Source organism: Garra rufa, chromosome 17 (assembly GCF_049309525.1).
Source record: "Garra rufa chromosome 17, GarRuf1.0, whole genome shotgun sequence".
In the NCBI taxonomy this organism is placed as follows: Eukaryota; Metazoa; Chordata; class Actinopteri; order Cypriniformes; family Cyprinidae; genus Garra; species Garra rufa.
In genome coordinates, this window is record NC_133377.1 from 44649873 (window position 1) to 44671825 (window position 21953).

Genomic DNA, 21953 nt, shown 5'->3' on the forward strand with positions numbered 1-21953 from the left:
CGGATTACATAATGAGAGAGTTTTTGTTTTCTATTTGTTTTATTTCGTTAAGTAATAATTTAAAACTATTTTATACGTTTTTTTTAAGTGCACACAAATAAAAGTACACCCTTTACAGTACCGAATGATGTATTAACCTACTCTTACCTTTGTGAGCAAAAATGACAGATAATTTTAAATTGCTTCCACTGAAAAAAATGCACTGGCGCCCATGTCCTGTGTCTTCAGCTTCCACTCTCTGCACAAACTATTGGATATGCGCCTAATACCGCACATTTATCTCTAGGTTTAACGTTTAAACTAACATTGTTTTATACTTGAACTATTTCATATCTATAGATTTTATGCAAATCGTGATGATTTGAGTAGGCAAACTGATCAAATTAACAGACTGATTAGTCTACCCCTGGGCGCTGTTCCTTAAAAATAATAATAATAAAATAAAATAAAAACTTATATTTTACGAACAAAAATGCTCCAAACGTTTTTTCTTTCTAAATTAAGTTAATAAAAAAAACGAAAGTATAATCAATTTGCCATTACATACAAAAATGAAGTATTTTGATTTTAAAATAGCAACGCGCGCCATCAGTGTCGCGCCCTAATGTCGACTATGATGGTATAATGTTAGAGCACCCTCATTAATTTAGGAAGCACCCTCAGTGATTTAGTTCTGGAACCGGGCCTGTAAATACGATCGCTGCTTTGTTCCTGTTGTGCAAGTTCTAAATGCACCGAAAAGCCAAACGCCGAAGTGTCTAGGCTCACAGCAAAGTAATGTATCAGAGACATATCTCATACCTCATTCCTTCTATAAACAAAGTGTAGATAGTATAAGTAAGAGATTGATCGCAGTACAGAGAGTGTCGTTGATTATAATAGAGCTTTGTGATATCGCAAACTAAGATGAGGAACAGCTTTTAATATTTTTATGGGAGTTTTTAAATGAGATATTAATTTAATACAGCTGTTAAATAAACGAGACGTTATTATTAAGTGACTTAGATTGTCTGAGAATAACACTATGCCCGATTTTGGTCTGTTTCGTAGTCAAAATTTATTCTGGAACAAGACACACTGCTGTGTTTAAATGAAGATGCGCCGTTCTCCAATCAAACACAGCGGTGTTTCCTTTATAAGTGAACATGCGTTTTAAACTAATCTAGTGAAATGATTCAATTTCCCATTCATAATGAGAGTCACTTGAATGAACCATGTGTTCTAACGAATCAAATGAACAATACGATTCAGTAAATAATTTCAGTGTCTTGCCGCCACCTGCTGACAGATCCTTTCAGTTATTGAAATCTTAAATACTTGTGGATTCCAAATTTTATTTTAAAAACACTAATCTCAACATGAATTTATAGATTTAATTGCACTCATGGCACCTCTGAGCCTCATTTTCATGGACGACACTAAAAATTAAGACAGAAATCTTGCTGATCATTATTACTTGCTGAACTATTACTAGCACTACCTCATAGGGGTTTCAGTTCAATTAACAAATTGACTTGACTGGAGAAGCCACATCTCAGTGGCTCTTATTCATCAGCATTGAAGGGCCTGAGTTGGACCGTTTCAATGGCCAGAAGGTAGTTGAAGTGTTGCACTCACACACAGCAATGGCTTTGAGAGTATCGCTCTAGAACAGAGACAATATTTGTGATCTTCTTAACAAGACCAGGAACATAATACCGTGATATTATACCGGCACCGTTCAAAAGATGAAAAATACCGTGATATAAATTTTAGGTCATATCGCCCACCCCTAGTGTGTATATGTATGTATATATGTGTGTGTGTATATGCATGTGTGTGTGTGTGTGTGTGTGTGTATGTATATGTATGTGTGTGTGTGTATGTGTGTGTGTGTGTGTATATGTGTGTGTGTATGTGTGTGTGTGTGTGTATATGTGTGTGTGTATATGCATGTGTGTGTGTGTGTGTGTGTGTATGTATATGCATGTGTGTGTGTATATGTGTGTGTGTGTATGTGTGTGTGTGTGTATGTGTGTGTATGTATATGCATGTGTGTGTGTGTATGTGTGTGTGTGTATGTGTGTGTGTGTATATGTGTGTGTGTGTATATGCATGTGTGTGTGTGTGTGTGTGTATGTATATGTATGTGTGTGTGTGTATGTGTGTGTGTATATGTGTGTATGTTTGTACATGTATGTGTGTGTATATGTATGTAAATATGTGTGTGTGTGTATATGTATGTATGTGTGTGTGTATATATGTGTGTGTGAATGCGATATTAAGCTCGATATGGCGTAGCTTGTCAGAGATTTACGTCTCTGTGTATCAATTGCCGCTCCAGCGGAACCTGAGCGGAACGCACGTGATGGAGATTTACTACTAATCAAAGCACCGGCTTCATTGACTAAACGCGCCTCACAATATCGTTCGATATATTGCCCAGCCCTAGTATATATATATGTGTATATGTATGTATATATGTGTGTGTGTATGTATGTATATGTATGTGTGTATGTGTGTGTGTGTGTGTATGTATGTATATGTGTGTTAGTATATATTTATGTATAAATGTTTGTTTATATGTATGTATGTATTTATATAGACATACACAGGTATGACTTTCTAATTAAATGTTCCTAATCACTCAGAATTCTGTGCACAATAATATTGTGCATGAAGTTGACCTTATATTTTCTTACCTAATAAACTGATGAAAAACAATAATTTCATTCCCTCTCTAATTTTACTTTGATTTGTATTTCTATCAGTTTTCTGAATGAAAGCATAAGGATAAACAGCAAACAGTTTTTCCCCTCATATCTCCAAGGAGGCCAGTATTACAGAAAGACTCATGTGCCACATAAACACCATCATTTCTCTCTTTATTCTGGTGTTGGGATTCGCTCATTTTAATCTACAGTATATAAACTTGCTCTCGATCACGTCCAGTAAATCAGCTTAGAGCAGAAAAACAACAGCCTGAATGAACACAATTCACTCTCAACAACTGTGATATTAAACTCACCCAACACAAATACACTCAACTATTGTGTTTAATGAACTGAAATTAACAGCATGTAAAATACAGTTTTAAAATGGTCCTTAGAGGTCATGACCAGCTTAAATTTATCCAAAAACAATCATGATAAAAAAAGATTGTAGTAAACTTGATAAAATTATTTTAACACACACAGAAAAAGGTCAGTGATGAAACTAGAGAGGTCTAAAAATATTGTATGAACCATTTTATCTCATGTGAATTAAAACACCTGATTGTGTTCTTTTTTATTTAACAAAATTCCCTGTTTTCTTCCTTATTTGTGGAAAACATTTGCACATAATTCATAAAATCCCAGCTCATCTTCACGTTCGTGTTCAGATCTCTCTCTTGAGATTAAACTCGTTTGGGTTTTACGTTTGTCTGGCAGATCAGACGCAGATTAGAAGTTTCCAGTCAAACGTCCGTCTGTCGTCCTTCCTCACGGTTCATGATCCTGGAGCTTCACTGCTGATCCGTTCAGGAACACTGGCGCCTCTAGCTGCTCAAATCATCACATTACAGTCTCATCACACTGTTACTGGTCAGCAGATAGTAGTTAGATATTTACTATTCAGTTTTTCCAGATCAGCCCATTTTCTGTTGTTGCTGCCCCTGTATATCATTAAAAATGCCAAGTTCAAGGGTCCATAAAAACAAAGGGGTAACACAAAAACTGCCCAAAGTTTGGATTTTATTAGAGCAGTTGCCCTAGTGTCTCTTTTAAGACACTCTCAAAAGGACTGGAAAAAATCACCACAAATTTCGCTGATGGTGCAACAAGTACCTGTGTATTGTCAAATAAGCCAAGTTCAGGGGTTCATAGGAAAAACACTGATGAAGTAAAAACTGCCCATTATTGGGATTTCATTAGAGCAGTAGCTCTAGTTTAAAGCCCTTTTATCCATTTTAACACTCTATATAAGACATTAGAGAAAAGTAGCCATGAATTGGGCTGATGGCGCAATAATCGTCTTTGCAGTGTCAAATATACTAAGTTTAAGGGTTTATAAAAAAAATAATAATACAGGAAAAACATTCCAACATTTAGAGTTTGTTAGAAAAGTTGAACGAGTATGAAGTGCTTATGTATTTTTTACTTCAGCTTCAAAGATTTTGGAGAACATTTGCTGTTAACTTGGCTGATAGTGCAATAAGCGACTGTTTATAGTCAAAAATGCCAAGTTTAAGGGTCCATAAAAAAAAAAAAAAAAGACTGGTAGAGTAAAAACATACCAAAATTTAGATTTTGTTAGAGCAGTTGCTCATTTATGAACCTAAGATGTCTACTTGAAGGAACTCTCAAAAACTTTGGAGAAAATTTGCCATGAATTGGGCTGATGGTGTAATAAGCGTTGTGTATTGTCAAATATGCCAAGTTTGGGAGTTCATAAAAAATGAATGGATTCCAATTCCAATTCCAATTCCAATCCAAATTTTGGATTTTGTTAGAGCAGTAGACCCATTATTAAGACTCTAGGGGCCTCATTTATAAAACTTTCTTACGCACTGATTTGATCTTAGAGTGTTCGTACGATCAAATCCACGTCAAAGTACAGATTTATAAAAACCGTCTTTGACGTGGAAAAGTACTTATCTCCACGTCAGATTCCAGCTTGGCGTACGACCGTTTCCTTGTGGTAATGCCTGGTATTGCAGATAGTTCAGCCTCACTATAATTTGATTTCTTGCGCTCCTTTTTACTCGCCATTGTCACGGAGTTTTTGCTTTAAGAATGAGCTCATTTTATATGTTAATTAATTAAGCAGGGGCGTTTCGACGGCGGAACATTCAGCTGCACACAATTCCACGATCATTTGTGATTTATAACCGAATGACTGGCGTACGCATGGATTTCGTGTGTACGTTCGTTTCTCTGAATCGCTCTTACGATCAAATCAGAAAAGTTCTTAGATAAAATCAAGGATGGTTTCTACGCAAGTCTTTATAAATGAGGCCCCTGGTCTGCTTTAATGCATTATTAAAGCTGATGGAGAAACATTGTTGCAAATTGGGCTGTTTGTGCAAAGTGTTAATTCATTTTCAAATATGCAAAGATAGAGTCCATAAATAAAGAATGACAAATTATAAACTATCCAATCTTGGTATTTCATCAGAACAGTTGCCCTCATATGAAATCTTTATATCCACTTTAATGCACAATTAAATAGAGCAGAGAAACTTAGCCGTGGATGGGGCTGATGGTGCAAAAAGCATCTGTTTATTGGCAAATATTTATAGTTTAAGGGTCCATAAAAAAAAAAAAAAAAAAAACATAGCACAAGAACAACAACCCAATTGTTGGATTTTGTTAGAAGCATTCGGCTAATATGAAGTGCTTATGTCCTTTTTACTGCAGCTTCAAAGATTTTGAAGAAAATTTGCTGCAAACTTTGCTGATGGTGCAATAAGCAGCTGTTTATTGTCAAAAATGACAAGTTTAAGGGTCCACAAAAAATGATTGGACAAGTAAAAACATACCAAAATTTAGATTTTGTTAGAGCAGTTAACATAGTATGAGCATTAGATGTCTGCTTTAATGCACTCTCAAACACTTTGGAGAAAATTTGCCATGAATTGGGCTGATGGTGTAATAAGCGTTGTGTATTGCCAAATAGGCCAAGTTTGGGGGTTCATTAAAATGATTGGTAAAGAAAGTTAGAGTTTTGTTAGAGCAGTAGACCTATTATCAAGACTCTTTGTCCACTTTAATGCATTATTAAAGATGGTGAAGAATCATCCCCTCAAATTGGGCTGCTGGTGCAAATATGCAAATTTCAAGGGTCAATAGAGAATGACAAATTAGAAAATATCCAATACTGGTATTTCATCAGAACCATTGCCCTTCATGTGTAATCTTTATATCCACTTTAATGCACCATCAAAGAGAACAGAAAAAATAGCCATGAATTGGGCTGATGGTGCAGTAAGCATCTATGCAATGTCAAATATTCCAAGTTCAAGGGTCCTTAAAATAAGACTGGTAAAATAAAAACAGCCCAACACTGGGATTTCATTAGAGTAAGTGTCCTATTATAAAGCCTTTATGTCCTGCTTAATGCATTCTTAAAGGGCATGGAGAAAAGTCGCAGTGAAATGGGCTGATGGTGCTGTAAGCACCTCTGTGTACTATCAAATATGCAAAGTTCAGGGGTCCATAAAAAGGTTGTTGAAGTAAAAACTGCCTAAAATTATGGATTTTATTAGAGCAGTAGCTGTAGTATGAAGTCAATGCATCTTCATTAATGCACCCTGAAAGGAAATCAATTTTTGTCAATTATGCCAAGTTCAAGGGTTAATAAAACCAAGATTGCACAAGGAAAAACAGGCCACATTTTCGATTTAATGAGCTCCGTAGACCTATAATGAAGCACTTATGTCTGCTTTAATGCACCGTCAAAGGGAGTGGAGTAAGGCCACAGCAAATGGGGCTGATGGTGAAATAAGTGCATCATTATATTGTCGTAATCCAAGTTCAAGCCCATAAAAAAGGTTGGTAAAGTAAAAACTGCCCCAAATTTTGGATTGCATTAGAGCTGTTGGCCTATTATAAGTATCTATATAGCATTTATGTCTGATTTAATGCACCTTCAAAGGGACTGGAGAAAAGTCACCACAAATCAGGTTCATGGTGCAGTAAGTGCATCTGTTCATTCTCAAGTATGCCAAGTTCAAGGGTCAATAGATAAAGACTGATAGCATGGAAATTGTCCAATTCTGGGATTGCATTAGAGCTGTTGGCCTAGTATGAAGTCATTTCGTCTGTTTTAATGCAAGCTTAAAGGGCTTGGAGAAAATTTGCTGCAAAATGGGCTAATGGTGCAATAAGCACCTGTTAATTTTCAATATGCCAAGTTCAAGGGGCCATAAAAATAGACTAGTTATGCTCTATTCTAAAGCTCTTCTGTTCAGGTTAACACAGGAAATGAACAAAAATAACAGCAAATTGGGCTGATGGTGCATAAAGCGTCTTCTTGCGTTGTCAAATATGCCAGGTTCAAGGGGTCATAAAAAATGAGAGTAAAAAAAAGCCTGGATTTCCTTTGAGCAGTTGCTCTAGTATTAAGCATTTATGTCCTCCTTAACGCATGTTGAAGAAAAGCTGCAGCAAAATGGGCTGATGGGGCTATAAGTGCATCACTGTACTATCATAATCCAAGTTTAAGAGTCCATAGAAAAGGCTGCTTAAGTAACAACTAGCCAAAATGTAGGATTTTATTAGAGCATTAACCCTAGTATGAAGATGTTATATCCTCCTTATTACAACCTGAAAGCAGACAGAGAACAATCCCCACAAAATGGTCTGATGGTGCAATATGTGCCTCTGTGTATTAAACATGCCAAGTTCAGGGGTTCATAAAACAAGACGGCATGAGTAAAAACAGCCCCAAAATTCAATTTTATTAGAGCATTAGACCTAGTATGAAGCACTTGTGTCCGTTTTAATGCACCCTCAAAGGGTTTGGAGACAATTTGCTGCAAAATGGGCTGATGGTGCAATAAGCAGCCGTTTATTTTCGATTATGGCAAGATCAAGGGGCCATAAAAATCTGTGATAAAGTAAAAACTGCCCAAAATTTGGATTTCATTAGAGTAGTTGACCTTTGATCAAACTCGTATGTTCACTTTAAAAAAAAAACCCTGAAAATAGAGAAAATTCACAGTGAAATGGGCTGATGGTGCAAAAAGCTTGTGTTTCGTCATTATGCCAATTTCAAGCATCCATAAAAAATGACAGATATTGTAAAAACAGCCTGAAAGTTGGATTCCATTAGAGCAATTGTCCTATAATGAAGCCTGTATATGCTCCTTAATGCATCCTGAAAAAAATCATAGACAATTAACCATGAAATGGGTAGTGAAATGAAAAGAAATGATGGTGCAGTTAAGTACCAAGTATACTGTCAAATATTTCAAGTTCAATGGTTCATAAAAAATTATGGGTTGAGTAAAAACTGCCCAAAATTGTAATTTCTTAAGAGCATCTGCCCTAGTATGAAGCTCTTATATCTGTTTCACCACACTCTCAAAGGTTGTAGAAAAAAAACTGCCGCAAATTGGGCTGATCATACAATAAATGCTTATAAAAAAAGTCCATAAAAAGAGACTGGTAAAGTAAAAACAGCCCAAAATTTGGATTTTATGAAGTCCTTGTGTCTGCTTTAACACACCCTCAAAGAGAGCTGAGAAAATGTACGGCAAAATGGGCTGATGGTGCATTAAGAGCCTGCATATGGTCAGTTATGCCAAGTTCAAGGGTTCATAAAACAAGATTGCACAAGTAAAAACATCCCAAAATTGGGATTTTATAAGATCAACAACACTAGTTTGAAGCACTTATGTCCACTTTAATGCATCCTCAAAGGAAACAGAGAGACGTAGCCATGAAATGGTGCTGATGGGGCAATAACTGTCAAATATGCCAAGTTCAAGTGTTCATAAAAAAAGATTGGTAGAGTAAAAATTGTTCAGATTTTGGATTGGGTTAGATCAGTAGCACTACTATAATGTTCTACTGTACACTTTAACAAATCTGTAAAGACGACAGAGAAACCTTGCCTTGAAATGAGTTGATGGTGCATTAAGCACCTATGTATTGTCAATTATCCCAAGTTCAAGGGTTCATAAAACAAGATTGCACAAGTAAAAACATTCCAAAATTGGGATTTTATAAGACCAACAACACTAGTATGAAGCACTTATGTCCACTTTAATGCATCCTCAAAGGAAACAGAGAGACGTAGCCATGAAATGGGGCTGATGGGGCAATAACTGTCAATTATGCCAAGTTCAAGTGTTCATAAAAAAAGATTGGTAGAGTAAAAATTGTTCAGATTTTGGATTGGGTTAGACCAGTAGCACTACTATAATGTTCTACTGTACACTTTAACAGATCTGTAAAGAAGACAGAGAAACCTTGCCTTGAAATGAGCTGAAAGCACAATATGCACCTTCACAGGTCTCACATAATAAATAGCACGTCTCCTGTTAAGCATGTATATATTTATTTATTTGTTTGTTGAAATATTTAAAGTTTTGTAATATTTCCCCAGAAAAATGTAAACTTCTCCATATTCACAAAAAGAAAGACATTTCTGTTTATCAATCATTGTCAGCAAAATGAAATTCATAATTACAATAATAATCATATTTGAATATAATATCTTTATAATAATAATAATAATAATAATAATATGAACATTCAAAACATCACTCCATATTCAGAGATGCTCCACTCTAGAATGAACAAATCTCTCGCGCATTCGAGAATATTTCCATGGGTAAATATATAAATATATACATCCTACGCTCCTGAATCGGGTCGGAGGGTCGCGGGTCAATGCTATGGCTTGTCCGTGTCTATGGCTAAATTGGCGGCTGGGTCCCGTCGCGAGGACCGTTGGTTTCATCATGAAGACAGAAACTCATAGCAGTAAGAGCTAGTGTGCTACACAATGGGGAAAAGATACACGATCACAATCTGTGGTAGCATAATCGACCCCTATACACAAACCACGGCTGGAAACGATGGCCAGATCGTGCCGAGAGCGGTTGACAATTGACGTTTCGATAGCGCCCTCGCCTCCGAACGCGTGTAGAATTTGACCGCTCGACTTCAGCCAATCAGAGCTCGCTATGGGAACTGTAGGCACAGAAACACTGTTCATTATCATTATTTTTTCATAACTATTATTACCTGAAATGCAGACGAAAGTAATACTCCGAACAGAAAAGGTAAATAAAGACGAAAGTAATCGACTAAAGGCCCAGCAAAGCAGCTACTGGCGTATATGAGTATCATCCATCAAACACCAAGAAAAGAGGAAAAACTCAACCGACTTAAAATGAGAGAAACTTTCCATCGGTAAATCTGGACTCTATGTACAGAAATCAGCAGCCGACCTCGCCGAATGACGTCAGTGCTCCAGTGTGAGTGTGTGTGTGTGTTATTGTGTGTGTGTGTGTGAATAAAGCACAAGCGCTGTTCTCAAACCTAGTGAGCCGCACTGACGTCCACATCTTCACTTCGGTCGGAACGAGGCCGTGCTCAAATAAGCGTAAAATCACACCGAATATCAGATGAAATAGTCCACTTAACTCTTTTATGAAAAATACTAATAACAGACATTTGTAGGGAAGCACCATTATGGAATTTATGTCATGCTAACATGGCTAAAAATATCATCATAATAATAATATAAAATGAGACCGGTCCTGCGAGAACTCCACAAAAAAACAGCAGCAGCAGCACAATAAACCGAATAAATCAAGTGTAATAAATTAATGAATGCTTTTTCTAGATTTCATCTTAATGATTAAATATTTTGTTAAATGTTGAGTAGAAACTACGTTTTTAGGGCCTTGTGACATCAGTTTAATTTTTTAATTTTTTCCTAAATTTGTTTAATTCTGTTTTAATGGTGAAATCCAAAAAACAGAAAAAACAAAAAAAAACCAAACATTTTTTAACAGGGCTTTATGAAATTTTTATTTTATTTCTGTAATTCTGTTTATGTATTTATTTCAAATTCTGAGCTTTTGTTTTAATTTTTCTGGATCCCATTGTTAACATTTTAGTAATAAAAAAAAAAAATAAAAAAAAAAACGACATTTTTAGGGCCTTGTGACATCAGTTTAATTTTGTCCTAAATTTTTTATTTTATTTTTCTGTTTAATTCTGTTTTAATGGTGAAATCCAAAAAACAGAAAAAACAAAAAAACAAAAACAAAAAACATTTTTCAACAGGGCTTTATGAAATTTTTATTTTATTTCTGTAATTCTGTTTATGCATTTATTTCAAATTCTGAGCTTTTGTTTTAATTTTTCTGGATCCCATTGTTAACATTTTAGTAATAAAATAAAAAAACGACATTTTTAGGGCCTTGTGGCATCAGTTTAATTTAAATTTTGTTTACATTTTCTGGATTCTGTTTTAATGGTGAAATGGCAAGTCTAATAAAACTCTCATAAAACTTAATTTTATTCCTTTTTAAGAATAATAGGGCTTTACGAAATGCTTTATTTTTCTGTAATTCTGTCTTTATGATTTAACAAATATATCATCAAAAATAATGGTAATTAAATGAAATAATAAAACACTAACACATATTTTAAAAAGTAATCAAATTTCCTTTTTTTGGTAAACAACATACTGCAAACGGATTTACTGTTAAAATTTGAAATATACCCTAAAAAATAAAGTTTATTATTATTATTATTACTACTTTGAGAAGTAATATTCTATCATACAATAGCAATATATTTGTCACAATTTCAAGTTAAACCAAACTCGCAGTATATGATTATTTTTCCAGCTTTTATAGAATAATATATAGGTATCATACACATTTAGACTCTCAAGTCTGATGCATTGTGGGATGTGTGAAACACTGGAAGGGCGTCTGATGGGCGGCTCACTAGGGTCTGAAGAGAGCTTTAGTGGGCGGCTGGATGATTTTAGCTCTAGTCGGATGTTGGGGCGTTTGGCACAAACACACACCAGCACTAAACCAACACGTCCGCTCGCTCTCCACCGTCAAAGCACCACGTCCCACCACCGAACGCACAGAAAAACAGCAAAGCCACCAACCGCTCTTTCCTTTCTTGGGTCCACGATGCGAAGCGAGCGAGTCGCACGGCTCTCTGTCACAGATGAGCAAACGCATGATCATGGAACAAAGCGAGTGTCCGACTCACTCGTCAAGTCTTTTTTTTGCCCTGTTGTTCTCGATGGAGCTCTTTAGGCACGGAGAGGAGAGCCTGCCCCCCCCCGCTCGGGACAGGAAGGGGCGGGATTCTGAGCGGCACGCCGACGTCTGATTGGCTCAGAGAGAATCAAGCCCCTCAAAACATCATTTGAAAAAAACAAGATTTGTTATTGAGTCATTATTAGGAAGTTGAGGCTGCAACTGATCAAACACACACTCACACACACACACACACACACGTACACAAACACACTCCTGCAGCAAAGAGAGAGAAAGAGAGAGAGAGAGAGAGAGAGGCAGAGGATGATGGGAAGAGAATGAAAGCAAATAAAGTCGTCTCTCTCTCTCCGTCCGTCTGTCTGCGTCGATTTTCTTTGTGCTATCGGTGTGATTGTTTCGGCCTCAAGATGCTGATTGTCGTCCATTTGGCTCAAAAAATTCAGAAGAAAGAGAGAAATACAGCAGTAGAGGGAGAGAGAGAGAGAGACACACCTGAGGAATATATAGTTATATAGCAGTTATATACATATATATACTCTCAGCGTGTGTGAGAGAGACAGAGAGAGAGAGAGAGAAAGAAAGAGCGAGAGAGTTTGTAGAGTTGGAGTTGGTCGTCCTCTTCAGGCTCCGCCTCTCTCTTCTCTCTCAGCCAATCATCAGACACTCCTGGGTTGAGGTTCAACCAATCACATGTCCGCTAGTCCTGCACGGGCCAATCATGTTCCAGAGTGGGCGCCATAAATCGGCTGGGGAAGAAACAGAAGCCGAGGTTTACTTACCGATTCGTCAAAACACAAACACGCGAGTTATTTACGTCGGGAGGAATATCAGTCAGCATACATTCAGAAAATAAACTGGTGAGAGTGATCGCATGGAGAAGAGCAGCGTGAACGTTCAGCTAAACATCTCCTGCTGTTCAGCTGAAGAAAGAAAAGTCGGCGGGTGTTAATGACGTGAATAAAGGATGGGGATTTACACGGAAAGGACGCGATGAGACGAGTGGAAACGGACGTGGAGGACAGAACGGAAAGAATTCATGTCATCCTCCAGCAGCCAATCACAGGCCCTCCCTCTGAGGACATGATGTTACTGTCAGCCAATCACAGGCCGTGATCCATCTTCAGTTCATCAGACATGCAGTATTCACTGCTGGGGCTGAGCGGCACAACGAAAGACTGTAAAACATTATGTGTCATTTCAACAAATAAACCCCACTCACACAAACAATGATAGTTACAATAATGACTGTGGAGATGGGCCTTATAGCGGAGTCCACGCTCATAACTATAACAACTATGTCACAGAGGAACGATATCATTAGAAACACTTTCAGAGCGAATCCATCCTGCTTTAAAGAGCTTGAGCGTTTAAGACAGACGGCAAAACTGCAGAATAAACTTTATCGTATGTTGGTTTGGATGCTGGAACAATTAAATCATTATAGTAACTGTTCTTCATTACGGTTATCCTTATTGTTTCACTATAGTTATAATTAGTATACACTGTGTGCATAATCATTGTTGTCATATTTTTTTTTCCAAGCACATTTGAACATTTGATCTTAATAACTACTATTCATTTTGTATTTAATTATTTATAAGTGGTGTATAATTGTCCATGAAGGCTGTACAGATCAGTTGAGTTCCTTTTGTAGCACTCTTTCAAAAATATATTTTCCAGAATCTGGCAGTACGTTTTAAGAGTTCATTTTGGTCCATCTCTGCAAGTCAGACATTTGAGGATAGGAGATGGACTAAAACTGAAGTCCCAAAACTTACTGCCAGATTCTGGAGGATAAGAGTGCTAGAAGAGGATGTGGTGCTGGTCCTTCAAGAGCCACTCTCAACTAAACTAATCTGTCTATAAAGCCTTTATGTATTTCACAACACTTCAGAATGTTATTCTTATTAATTGAGGGTCATTTTTTTTTAGGATTTTTTGCCCAAGCAAAGTCTCTGAGAAGCTGACACATTGCACTTCTGGAGACTCAAGGTAGGTTGCAGTTCTGGAAAACGGTGGCACTGGAGACTAAATGGTTCCTAATCTAATTCTTAACATTAATTCGTACTTTTTTGCAATTAACATGCATCTTTTCTCCTCCACCTGTTTTTTCTGACAGACACAACCAGCGTTTTTCTGTCTGGTGGTCATGCGTTAACTTTGCAAATTCCAGTATTGCATTAGTATTGCATCCTTCTCATGGCCATTTAATAGTTTTTGACTTCAGTCTGAGGTAAATCTCTTTTTTGGCTCATTTTATCGGTAAAAGAAAATGTGCCTAATAATTCTGCACACCTGAATATAAGGAGTTTTTCACTTCCAGTCTTCATGGACAATTATATATCACTTATAAATAATTAAATACAAAATGAATAGTAGTTATTAAGATTGATATGGTTTGGAATTGGTCAAATGTGCTTGGAAAAAAATATGACCGCAATATCAATGTGCCTAATAATTTTGCACACAGTGTAGTTATTATAATAGTAATCCCTATAGTTATTGGTATACTTATTACTATAGCTATCATTATAGTCATAATTTAAGTTTTTGGTATAGTTATGGTTATAGTTCTTAGCATATTTATCACTGTAGTTATCAGTATAGCTACTGTTATAGCTATTGGTGTAGTTATTGTTATAGTTATCAGTATTTATATGTATTTTACTATTATAGTTCTCACTATAGTTATTTTACAGTTATCGGTATAGTAATTTTTTTTGTATAGTTACTGTTATAGCTAACGGTATAGATAATGTTATGGTTATTGGTATAGTTATCACTATAGTTATCGGTATAATTATTATTATAGTTATCACTATAATTATCGGCATAGTTATTGTTATAGAGATCGGCGTAGTTATCTGTATTTTATATATTTATATATATATATATATATATATATATATCAGTATAGTTATTGTTATATAAAATAATAGTTCTCACTATAGTTATTTTAGTTATCGGTATAATGATCTTTATAGTTATCGGTATTGTAATATTTTTCAGTATAGTTACTGTTAGAGCTATCGGCATAGATAATGTTATGGTTATTGGTATAGTTATCACTATAATTAATTTAACAGTTATTACTACAGTTATCGGCATATTTATCACTGTAGTTATCGGTATAGTTATCACAGTTTTCAGTATATTTATTACTGTAGTTATCGGTATAGTTATCACAGTTTTCAGTATATTTATTACTGTAGTTATCGGTATAGTTATCACAGTTTTCAGTATATTTATTACTGTAGTTATCGGTATAGTTATCACAGTTTTCAGTATATTTATTACTGTAGTTATCGGTATAGTTATCACAGTTTTCAGTATATTTATCACTGTAGTTATCGGTATAGTTATCACAGTTTTCAGTATATTTATTACTGTAGTTATCGGTATAGTTATCACAGTTTTCAGTATATTTATTACTGTAGTTATCGGTATAGTTATCACAGTTTTCAGTATATTTATTACTGTAGTTATCGGTATAGTTATCACAGTTTTCAGTATATTTATTACTGTAGTTATCGGTATAGTTATCACAGTTTTCAGTATATTTATTACTGTAGTTATCGGTATAGTTATCACAGTTTTCAGTATATTTATTACTGTAGTTATCGGTATAGTTATCACAGTTTTCAGTATATTTATCACCGTAGTTATCGGTATAGTTATCACAGTTTTCTGTATATTTATCACTGTAGTTATCGGTATAGTTATCACAGTTTTCAGTATATTTATCACTGTAGTTATCGGTATAGTTATCACAGTTTTCAGTATATTTATCACTGTAGTTATCGGTATAGTTATCACAGTTTTCAGTATATTTATTACTGTAGTTATCGGTATAGTTATCACAGGTTTCAGTATATTTATTACTGTAGTTATCGGTATAGTTATCACAGTTTTCAGTATATTTATTACTGTAGTTATCGGTATTGTAATATTTTTCAGTATAGTTACTGTTAGAGCTATCGACATAGATAATGTTATGGTTATTGGTATAGTTATCACTATAATTAATTTAACAGTTATTACTACAGTTATCGGCATATTTATCACTGTAGTTATCGGTATAGTTATCACAGTTTTCAGTATATTTATCACTGTAGTTATCGGTATAGTTATCACAGTTTTCAGTATATTTATCACTGTAGTTATCGGTATAGTTATCATTACAGTTATTGTTATAGTGATCTATATAAATATCAGTATAGTTATCATAACATTAATCACTATTTTTATCGTTATATTAATTACAGTTAAACTGATATTAGTAAACATATTCAGACTGCAGCTTCTGACTGGATGAGACACATTTAGAGGAACTGAAACAAACACAAATGTGACGCACAGCAGTTTGATTCTAGATTAATGTCACATTACTGCAAAGAACCTCCAGGAACGGTGTCTATATGTGACACAAGCTGCACAGAATGCCTTTCCTTATGAACTGTAGTTTTGGGTCACATGGTTCATACCGCACAGCCCCGCTACATCTCATCGATGTCACACTCACACACAACGGATGTGATGGGCGTCACACACAAGCTCATAGTCATGAAGGTTACAGATGGCTTTCCCGGTGTGCGTGTGACAGACCTGTTCTGTGAATATTCTGGTTTTGAGGTCAGGCATTCCACTTCCCCTCAGCTCATCCTCTACCACCATCAACCTGCAACACACACACACACACATTCCCAGGGTGCTCTGGTAATCGCAGGGACAAAGTCGCGAGCGCGCGTCACGCGTCTGACCTGTTGATGATGCCCTTGATCTGCGAGTCTTTCTCCATCTGCTGATGCCGCAGGCGTCTCTCGCTGTCGTCCAGCCGGCTCTGGTACTGCAGCAGGATCTTACTGGTCTGCTGCTCCTGCGACTGCAGCCGCCGCTCGTACTCCTCCAGCTTACGGTGGGACATCATCAGACGCTCCTTCAGAGAGTGGATCTCCTCCTCGTACTCGCGCACCTGCACAAACAAGAACACAGAACCGTCAGCGACTCGCTCGTTTAACACACACACGTTACAGTGAGTGCCGTAGCGTCAGTACTGACCCGGTCCAGACGGGACTCGTCCATGCTCTTAGAGTGCTCCTTCAGTTTGAAGTCCTCACGATCCACACGCAGACTCTCGATGTCCGCAGACAGGTGCGGCATGTTGGACACCCAGGCCACCGTACGCTCGGATGCAGCTGAGGGAGTATTGAGAGTGGACGGAGACTTGGAGCCCTGAAACACACAAACACAGAGAAAACATGATGCTCATTTGACATACAGACCACATGAGAATATAGAGCTGAATCTAAGACTACATGAACACATACAGTCACATTTTGTTTTGTTGCAGCATTATGTTAAACTGCTTTAAATTACTTTTCCCCCCAAAACAGAACAGGTTTGTAACAACTTTTCAAATTTATTATAAATAAAAAACTGAAAAGATCCCGTTGCATAAGTATTCATACCCTTTTCTGGGACACTCGAAGTTTATCTCAGGAGCATTCATATTGCTTCTAGATGTTCCTACACTTGGACTGGAGTTAAACTGTGGCAGATTGATTTGAATGAGTCTGATTTAGTAAAGGGAAAAGGTCTAACAGCTGAAAATGCAGATCAGAGCAAAAACCAAGATAACTGCCTGTAGAGCTCAGAGACAGACTTGCGTTAAGGCGATGATCTAGAGAAGAGTTCAGAAACAAATCTGCTGCATTGAAGGTTGACAGAAGCATTCTCCATAATGGAAGACGATTGGAACAACTAGGACTCTAGAAAATGTCCAAGCTGACAGAGATGGAGAGGTGAAAAGGTGAGGCAAAGAATGGCAGATAATTGCCAAATGCAGATGTGCAAAGATGCTCACATCAGACCCAAAAACACTTGAGGCTGTAAAGCTGCTTCAACTATGGACTGAGTTAAGGGTGTGAATTTTTCATAAATTTGTAAAATGAGCAAATCTGTTTTTTGCTTTGTCATTATTATGGTGTATGGAGTGTAAATTGATGTGGGGAAAAATGCTGCAACAAAAAGTGAAAAAAATGAAGGGGTATGAATACTTCTGCAGGGCACTGTAAACTACTGGACACAAGTTTGGTGTCAGTACAATTAAAAAAGAAAAGAAAGAAATTACTATGTATTAAATTGTATTAAATTGAAGACATTTGTGACCCCGAACCACAAAACCAGTCTGAAGTAGCACGGGTATATTTGTAGCAATAGCCAAAAATACATTGTATGGGTCAAAATGATTGATTTTTCTTTTATGCCAACTAAAGATCACGTTCCATGAAGACATTCTGTAATTTTCCTATCGTATATATATATATATCAAAACTTAATTTTTGATTAGTAATATGCATTGCTAAGAACTTCATTTGGACAACTTTAATCGCCATTTTCTCAATATTTAGATTTTTTTGCACCCTCAGATTTTTTTAATTGTATCTCAGCCAAATGTTGTCCTATCTTAACAAACCATACATCAGTGGGACACTTATTTATTCGGCTTTGAGATGATGTATAAATCTCAAATTTAAAAAAAAAAGACCATTATGACTGGTTTTGTGGTTCTGGGTCACATTTATAATGTTGAATTATAAATAAATGCTGCTCTTTTGAACTTTCTGTTCATCTGTGAATCCTGGAAAATAAAATGTATCACTGTTTTCACAAAAACTGTTTTCAACGTTGATAATAGTCAAAAATGTTTCTTGAGGAGCAAATCAGCACATTAGAATGATTTCTGAAGGATCATGTGACACTGAAGACTAGGGCTGGGTAAAAAATATCGATTCTCCGATTTTAATCGTTCTTAATCGATTCTTAATGCGCCTGCTTCACGTAAGAGGATATGAATATTCACCTCTCGTCCTGAAGGTGTCACCATCAGCTGCTTTTTTTGTAGAAAAATCTGGTGATCAAAAATGATTAGGCTGTAGTTAAGAACTGTTAGTTTTATGGACAGTTAGAATGTTTTGTATACGCAGACAAGGGCTTTATAATTGGCCTGTTTTGAACGTTTTGAATTTAGAAAAATGTTTTATTTCTTAAACATGTTTGAAGATCTTAATAGATTTCACTGTTTGCACATTTACAGTCTTTTTATTTTTTTACAGTAATGTGCATTTTGCAGTTTGTTTGCATGGTGTACAATGGATGCACATATTTATGACTTCTTGTTACAGTGTTCATTTAAAATAAAAGTTGTTTAAAGTAAACAACTGTGTGCACCCTATTATTAATGTAGATGTGTATTTCAGTAATAAACTTAAGTGCAGAGTTTCAGTTACCAGCATTTATATCAAAATATGGATCCCATGTCTGCAAAACTAACATTTTAAATGAAATATTGATAGCTAATCGATACTGAATCGAATCGAAATCGAAATCGGATCGAATCGAAACCATAAAAATAAGAATCGAATCGAATCACCGAATTGGTCACAATACCCAGCCCTACTGAAGACTAGATTAATGATGCTAAAAATTCAGATTTGATCACAGAAATAAATTACAGTTTAACAGATATTTACATAGAAAACAGCTGTTTTAAATAATAAATATATTTCACAATTTTTACTGTATTTTTTTAATCAAATGAATGCCGCCTTGATTAGCAGAAGAGGCTTTTTTAAACACATCATATTATTCCAAGGTTTCCAAGTGCTCTTGCACTCTGATCCACATTTACATTTCTGAGCTTTATAGGACAAAATAATTGACAATTAATTTTTTTTTGCTTACATTCAAATTTGAATTGCAATCAAGATCTGAATTTTAAAAGGCTCTCAGTTCAGCTCTGAATGGCGCAGTTCTGCTATAAATGAGTATTTTGTGCACTCTGACAATACTAATCATTCTAGTTAAGAAAGTGAAACCACAAACAGGACTTACAGACATCACTTTACCCATTTTACCTTTAATTTGAATTACTCCAGATGAATAAAGCCCCAGATTACTGATGGGACCTAACCCTGCACAGACATAAAACGTCTGTGACAAAAGACTGTATGTGTGTGTTTATGTGTGTGTTCACCTGTTTGTTCATGGTTGGCTTGAGCAGGTGCTGTTGGTTGGTTTGCTGTGCAGGTTTTGCTGGTTGGTTGCTCGGTGTGTTTTCTGTGCTCTCACTGGCTCCACCTTGATGGGCAGTATTCTCCGCGGCCGTGCTGGACTGATGCGGCAGACCGGGGGCGGGGCTATCCTTCACCGACATCTGCTGCCTCGGCAACTGCCTCCCCCCGAAACTGGAGTCGGGCGACTGGAGAAGGTTCCCGCTTTGTGGACGGGTCTTGGGGGGCGTGGAGTTGGCGGCCGAGCTGACGGACAGCTGGTGGGCGGGCTGAGGCTTCGCGCGCTGAGGGGGAGGCGGGGCCATGGAGGCCTGACGGACAGGATGGATGGTAGTGGGAGGAGTGGCCAGAGAAGCAGGCGTCCCGGTGCCTGTGGCTGTCTGCGGGGCGATGCCCATCAGAACCTGCTGCTGAAGATTCTCCTGATGACACACACAGAATGTGGTGACTGACCAATCAGAATCGAGTATTCCATGTAGCCGTATATTGATTATCAACATTACTATGGAATCGGGTAAAATGCGATTGGATGTGCATTAGATTAGCTGCACCTGCAGCGACAGCTGTCTGCGGGCTGTCTATCTATAAATATTGTTATAGATATTCTAGTTAGTGTTATTGTTATAGTTATTGGTATACATGATGTTATGGTTATCAGTATAGTTATTGCAATATTTATTACTGTAGTTATCGGTATAGTTATCACTATAATTATCATTATAGTGATCTATATAGTTATCGATATTGATATAGTTATGTCATAGTTATTTTAGTTAGTGTTACTGTTATAGTTATCGGCACACATAATGTCATAGTTATCAGAATAGTTATTGCAATATTTATCACTGTAGTTATTGATATAGTTATCACTATAATTATCATTATAGTGATCTGTATAGTTATCGGTATTGTTATAGTTATCGGCACACATAATGTTATGGTTATCAGTATAGTTATTGCAATATTTATTTGTAGTTATTGGTATAGTTATTGTTATGGTTATCAGTATATTTATCGGTACTGACGTAGTTATTATAGTTACCGTTATTGTTATCGTTATCGGTATACGTAATGTTGTGGTTATCGTTATAGTTATTGTAATAGTGATCTATTTAGTTATCGGTATTGTTCTAGTTATTGCCAGAGTTATTATAGTTCACATTATTGTTATTGGTATACATAATGTTATGGTTATCAGTATAGTTATAGTTATCAGTGTAGTTATTGTTATCGGTGTAATTATAGTTATAGTTACCAGTATAGTTATTGTTATAGTTATCGGCATACATAAAATAATGGTTATCGGTACAGTTAGCACTACTGTTATTGATATATTTTTTACTAGTTATCGGTGTAGTTATTGTTATAGTTATCAGTATAGTTATTGGTATACATAATGTTATGGTTATCTGTATAATTATCGGCATATTAACCACTGTAGTTATCGGTATATTTATCTGATAATTATCGCTATAGTGATCTGTACAGTTATCTGTACAGTTATTTTAATAGATTTTGGTATTGTTTAAGTTATTGGTACATATAATGTTATGGTTGTCTGTATAGTTATCACTACTCTTATCAGTATTTTAACACTGTAGTTATCAGTATAGTTATTGTAATAGTGATCTATTTAGTTATCGGTATTGTTCTAGTTATTAGAGTGGTTATTCTAGTTATCAGTATAGTTATTGTTATCGGTATACCTAATGTTGTGGTTATCGTTATAGTTATTGTAATAGTGATCTATTTAGTTATCGGTATTGTTCTAGTTATTGCCGTAGTTATTATAGTTAACATTATTGTTATTGGTACACATGATGTTATGGTTATCAGTAGTTATCGGCATATTTACCACTGTAGTTATAGTGGTCTGTATAGTTATTTTTATAGTTGTTGATATTGTTTAAGTTTTCGGTACACATAATGTTATGGTTATCGGTATAGTTATCAGTACTGTTATCAGTATATTTATCACTGTAGTTATCAGTATAGTTATTGGTATACATAATATTATGGTTATCGGTATAATTATCGGCATATTAAATACTGTAGTTATCAGTATAGTTATCCGATAATGATCTCTATAGTGATCTGTATAGTTATCTGTACAGTTATTTTTATAGTTGTTGGTATTGTTTAAGTTATCGGTA

At 36.0% G+C, this 21953-nt stretch overlaps 1 protein-coding gene across 3 annotated transcripts in view; it reads right to left on the bottom strand.

Annotated features, from left to right (window-relative positions):
* Nucleotides 1-8435: 8435 nt before the first annotated feature.
* LOC141289494 (ras/Rap GTPase-activating protein SynGAP-like) overlaps nucleotides 8436-21953 on the bottom strand; it is a 122579-nt gene continuing 109061 nt past the window's right edge. For 2 of the 3 annotated variants that reach the window (XM_073821597.1, XM_073821599.1), the window contains 5 exons: nucleotides 19764-20222; nucleotides 16787-16960; nucleotides 16489-16700; nucleotides 16334-16406; nucleotides 8437-12474 (listed from right to left, as the gene is read on the bottom strand). In XM_073821597.1, coding sequence (XP_073677698.1) covers nucleotides 12445-12474; nucleotides 16334-16406; nucleotides 16489-16700; nucleotides 16787-16960; nucleotides 19764-20222 — 948 coding nt within the window. In that variant the 3' untranslated portion in view covers nucleotides 8437-12444. Of the gene's footprint in view, nucleotides 12475-16333; nucleotides 16407-16488; nucleotides 16701-16786; nucleotides 16961-19763; nucleotides 20223-21953 lie in introns of all 3 variants that reach the window. The other variant, XM_073821598.1, reaches the window with a different exon arrangement.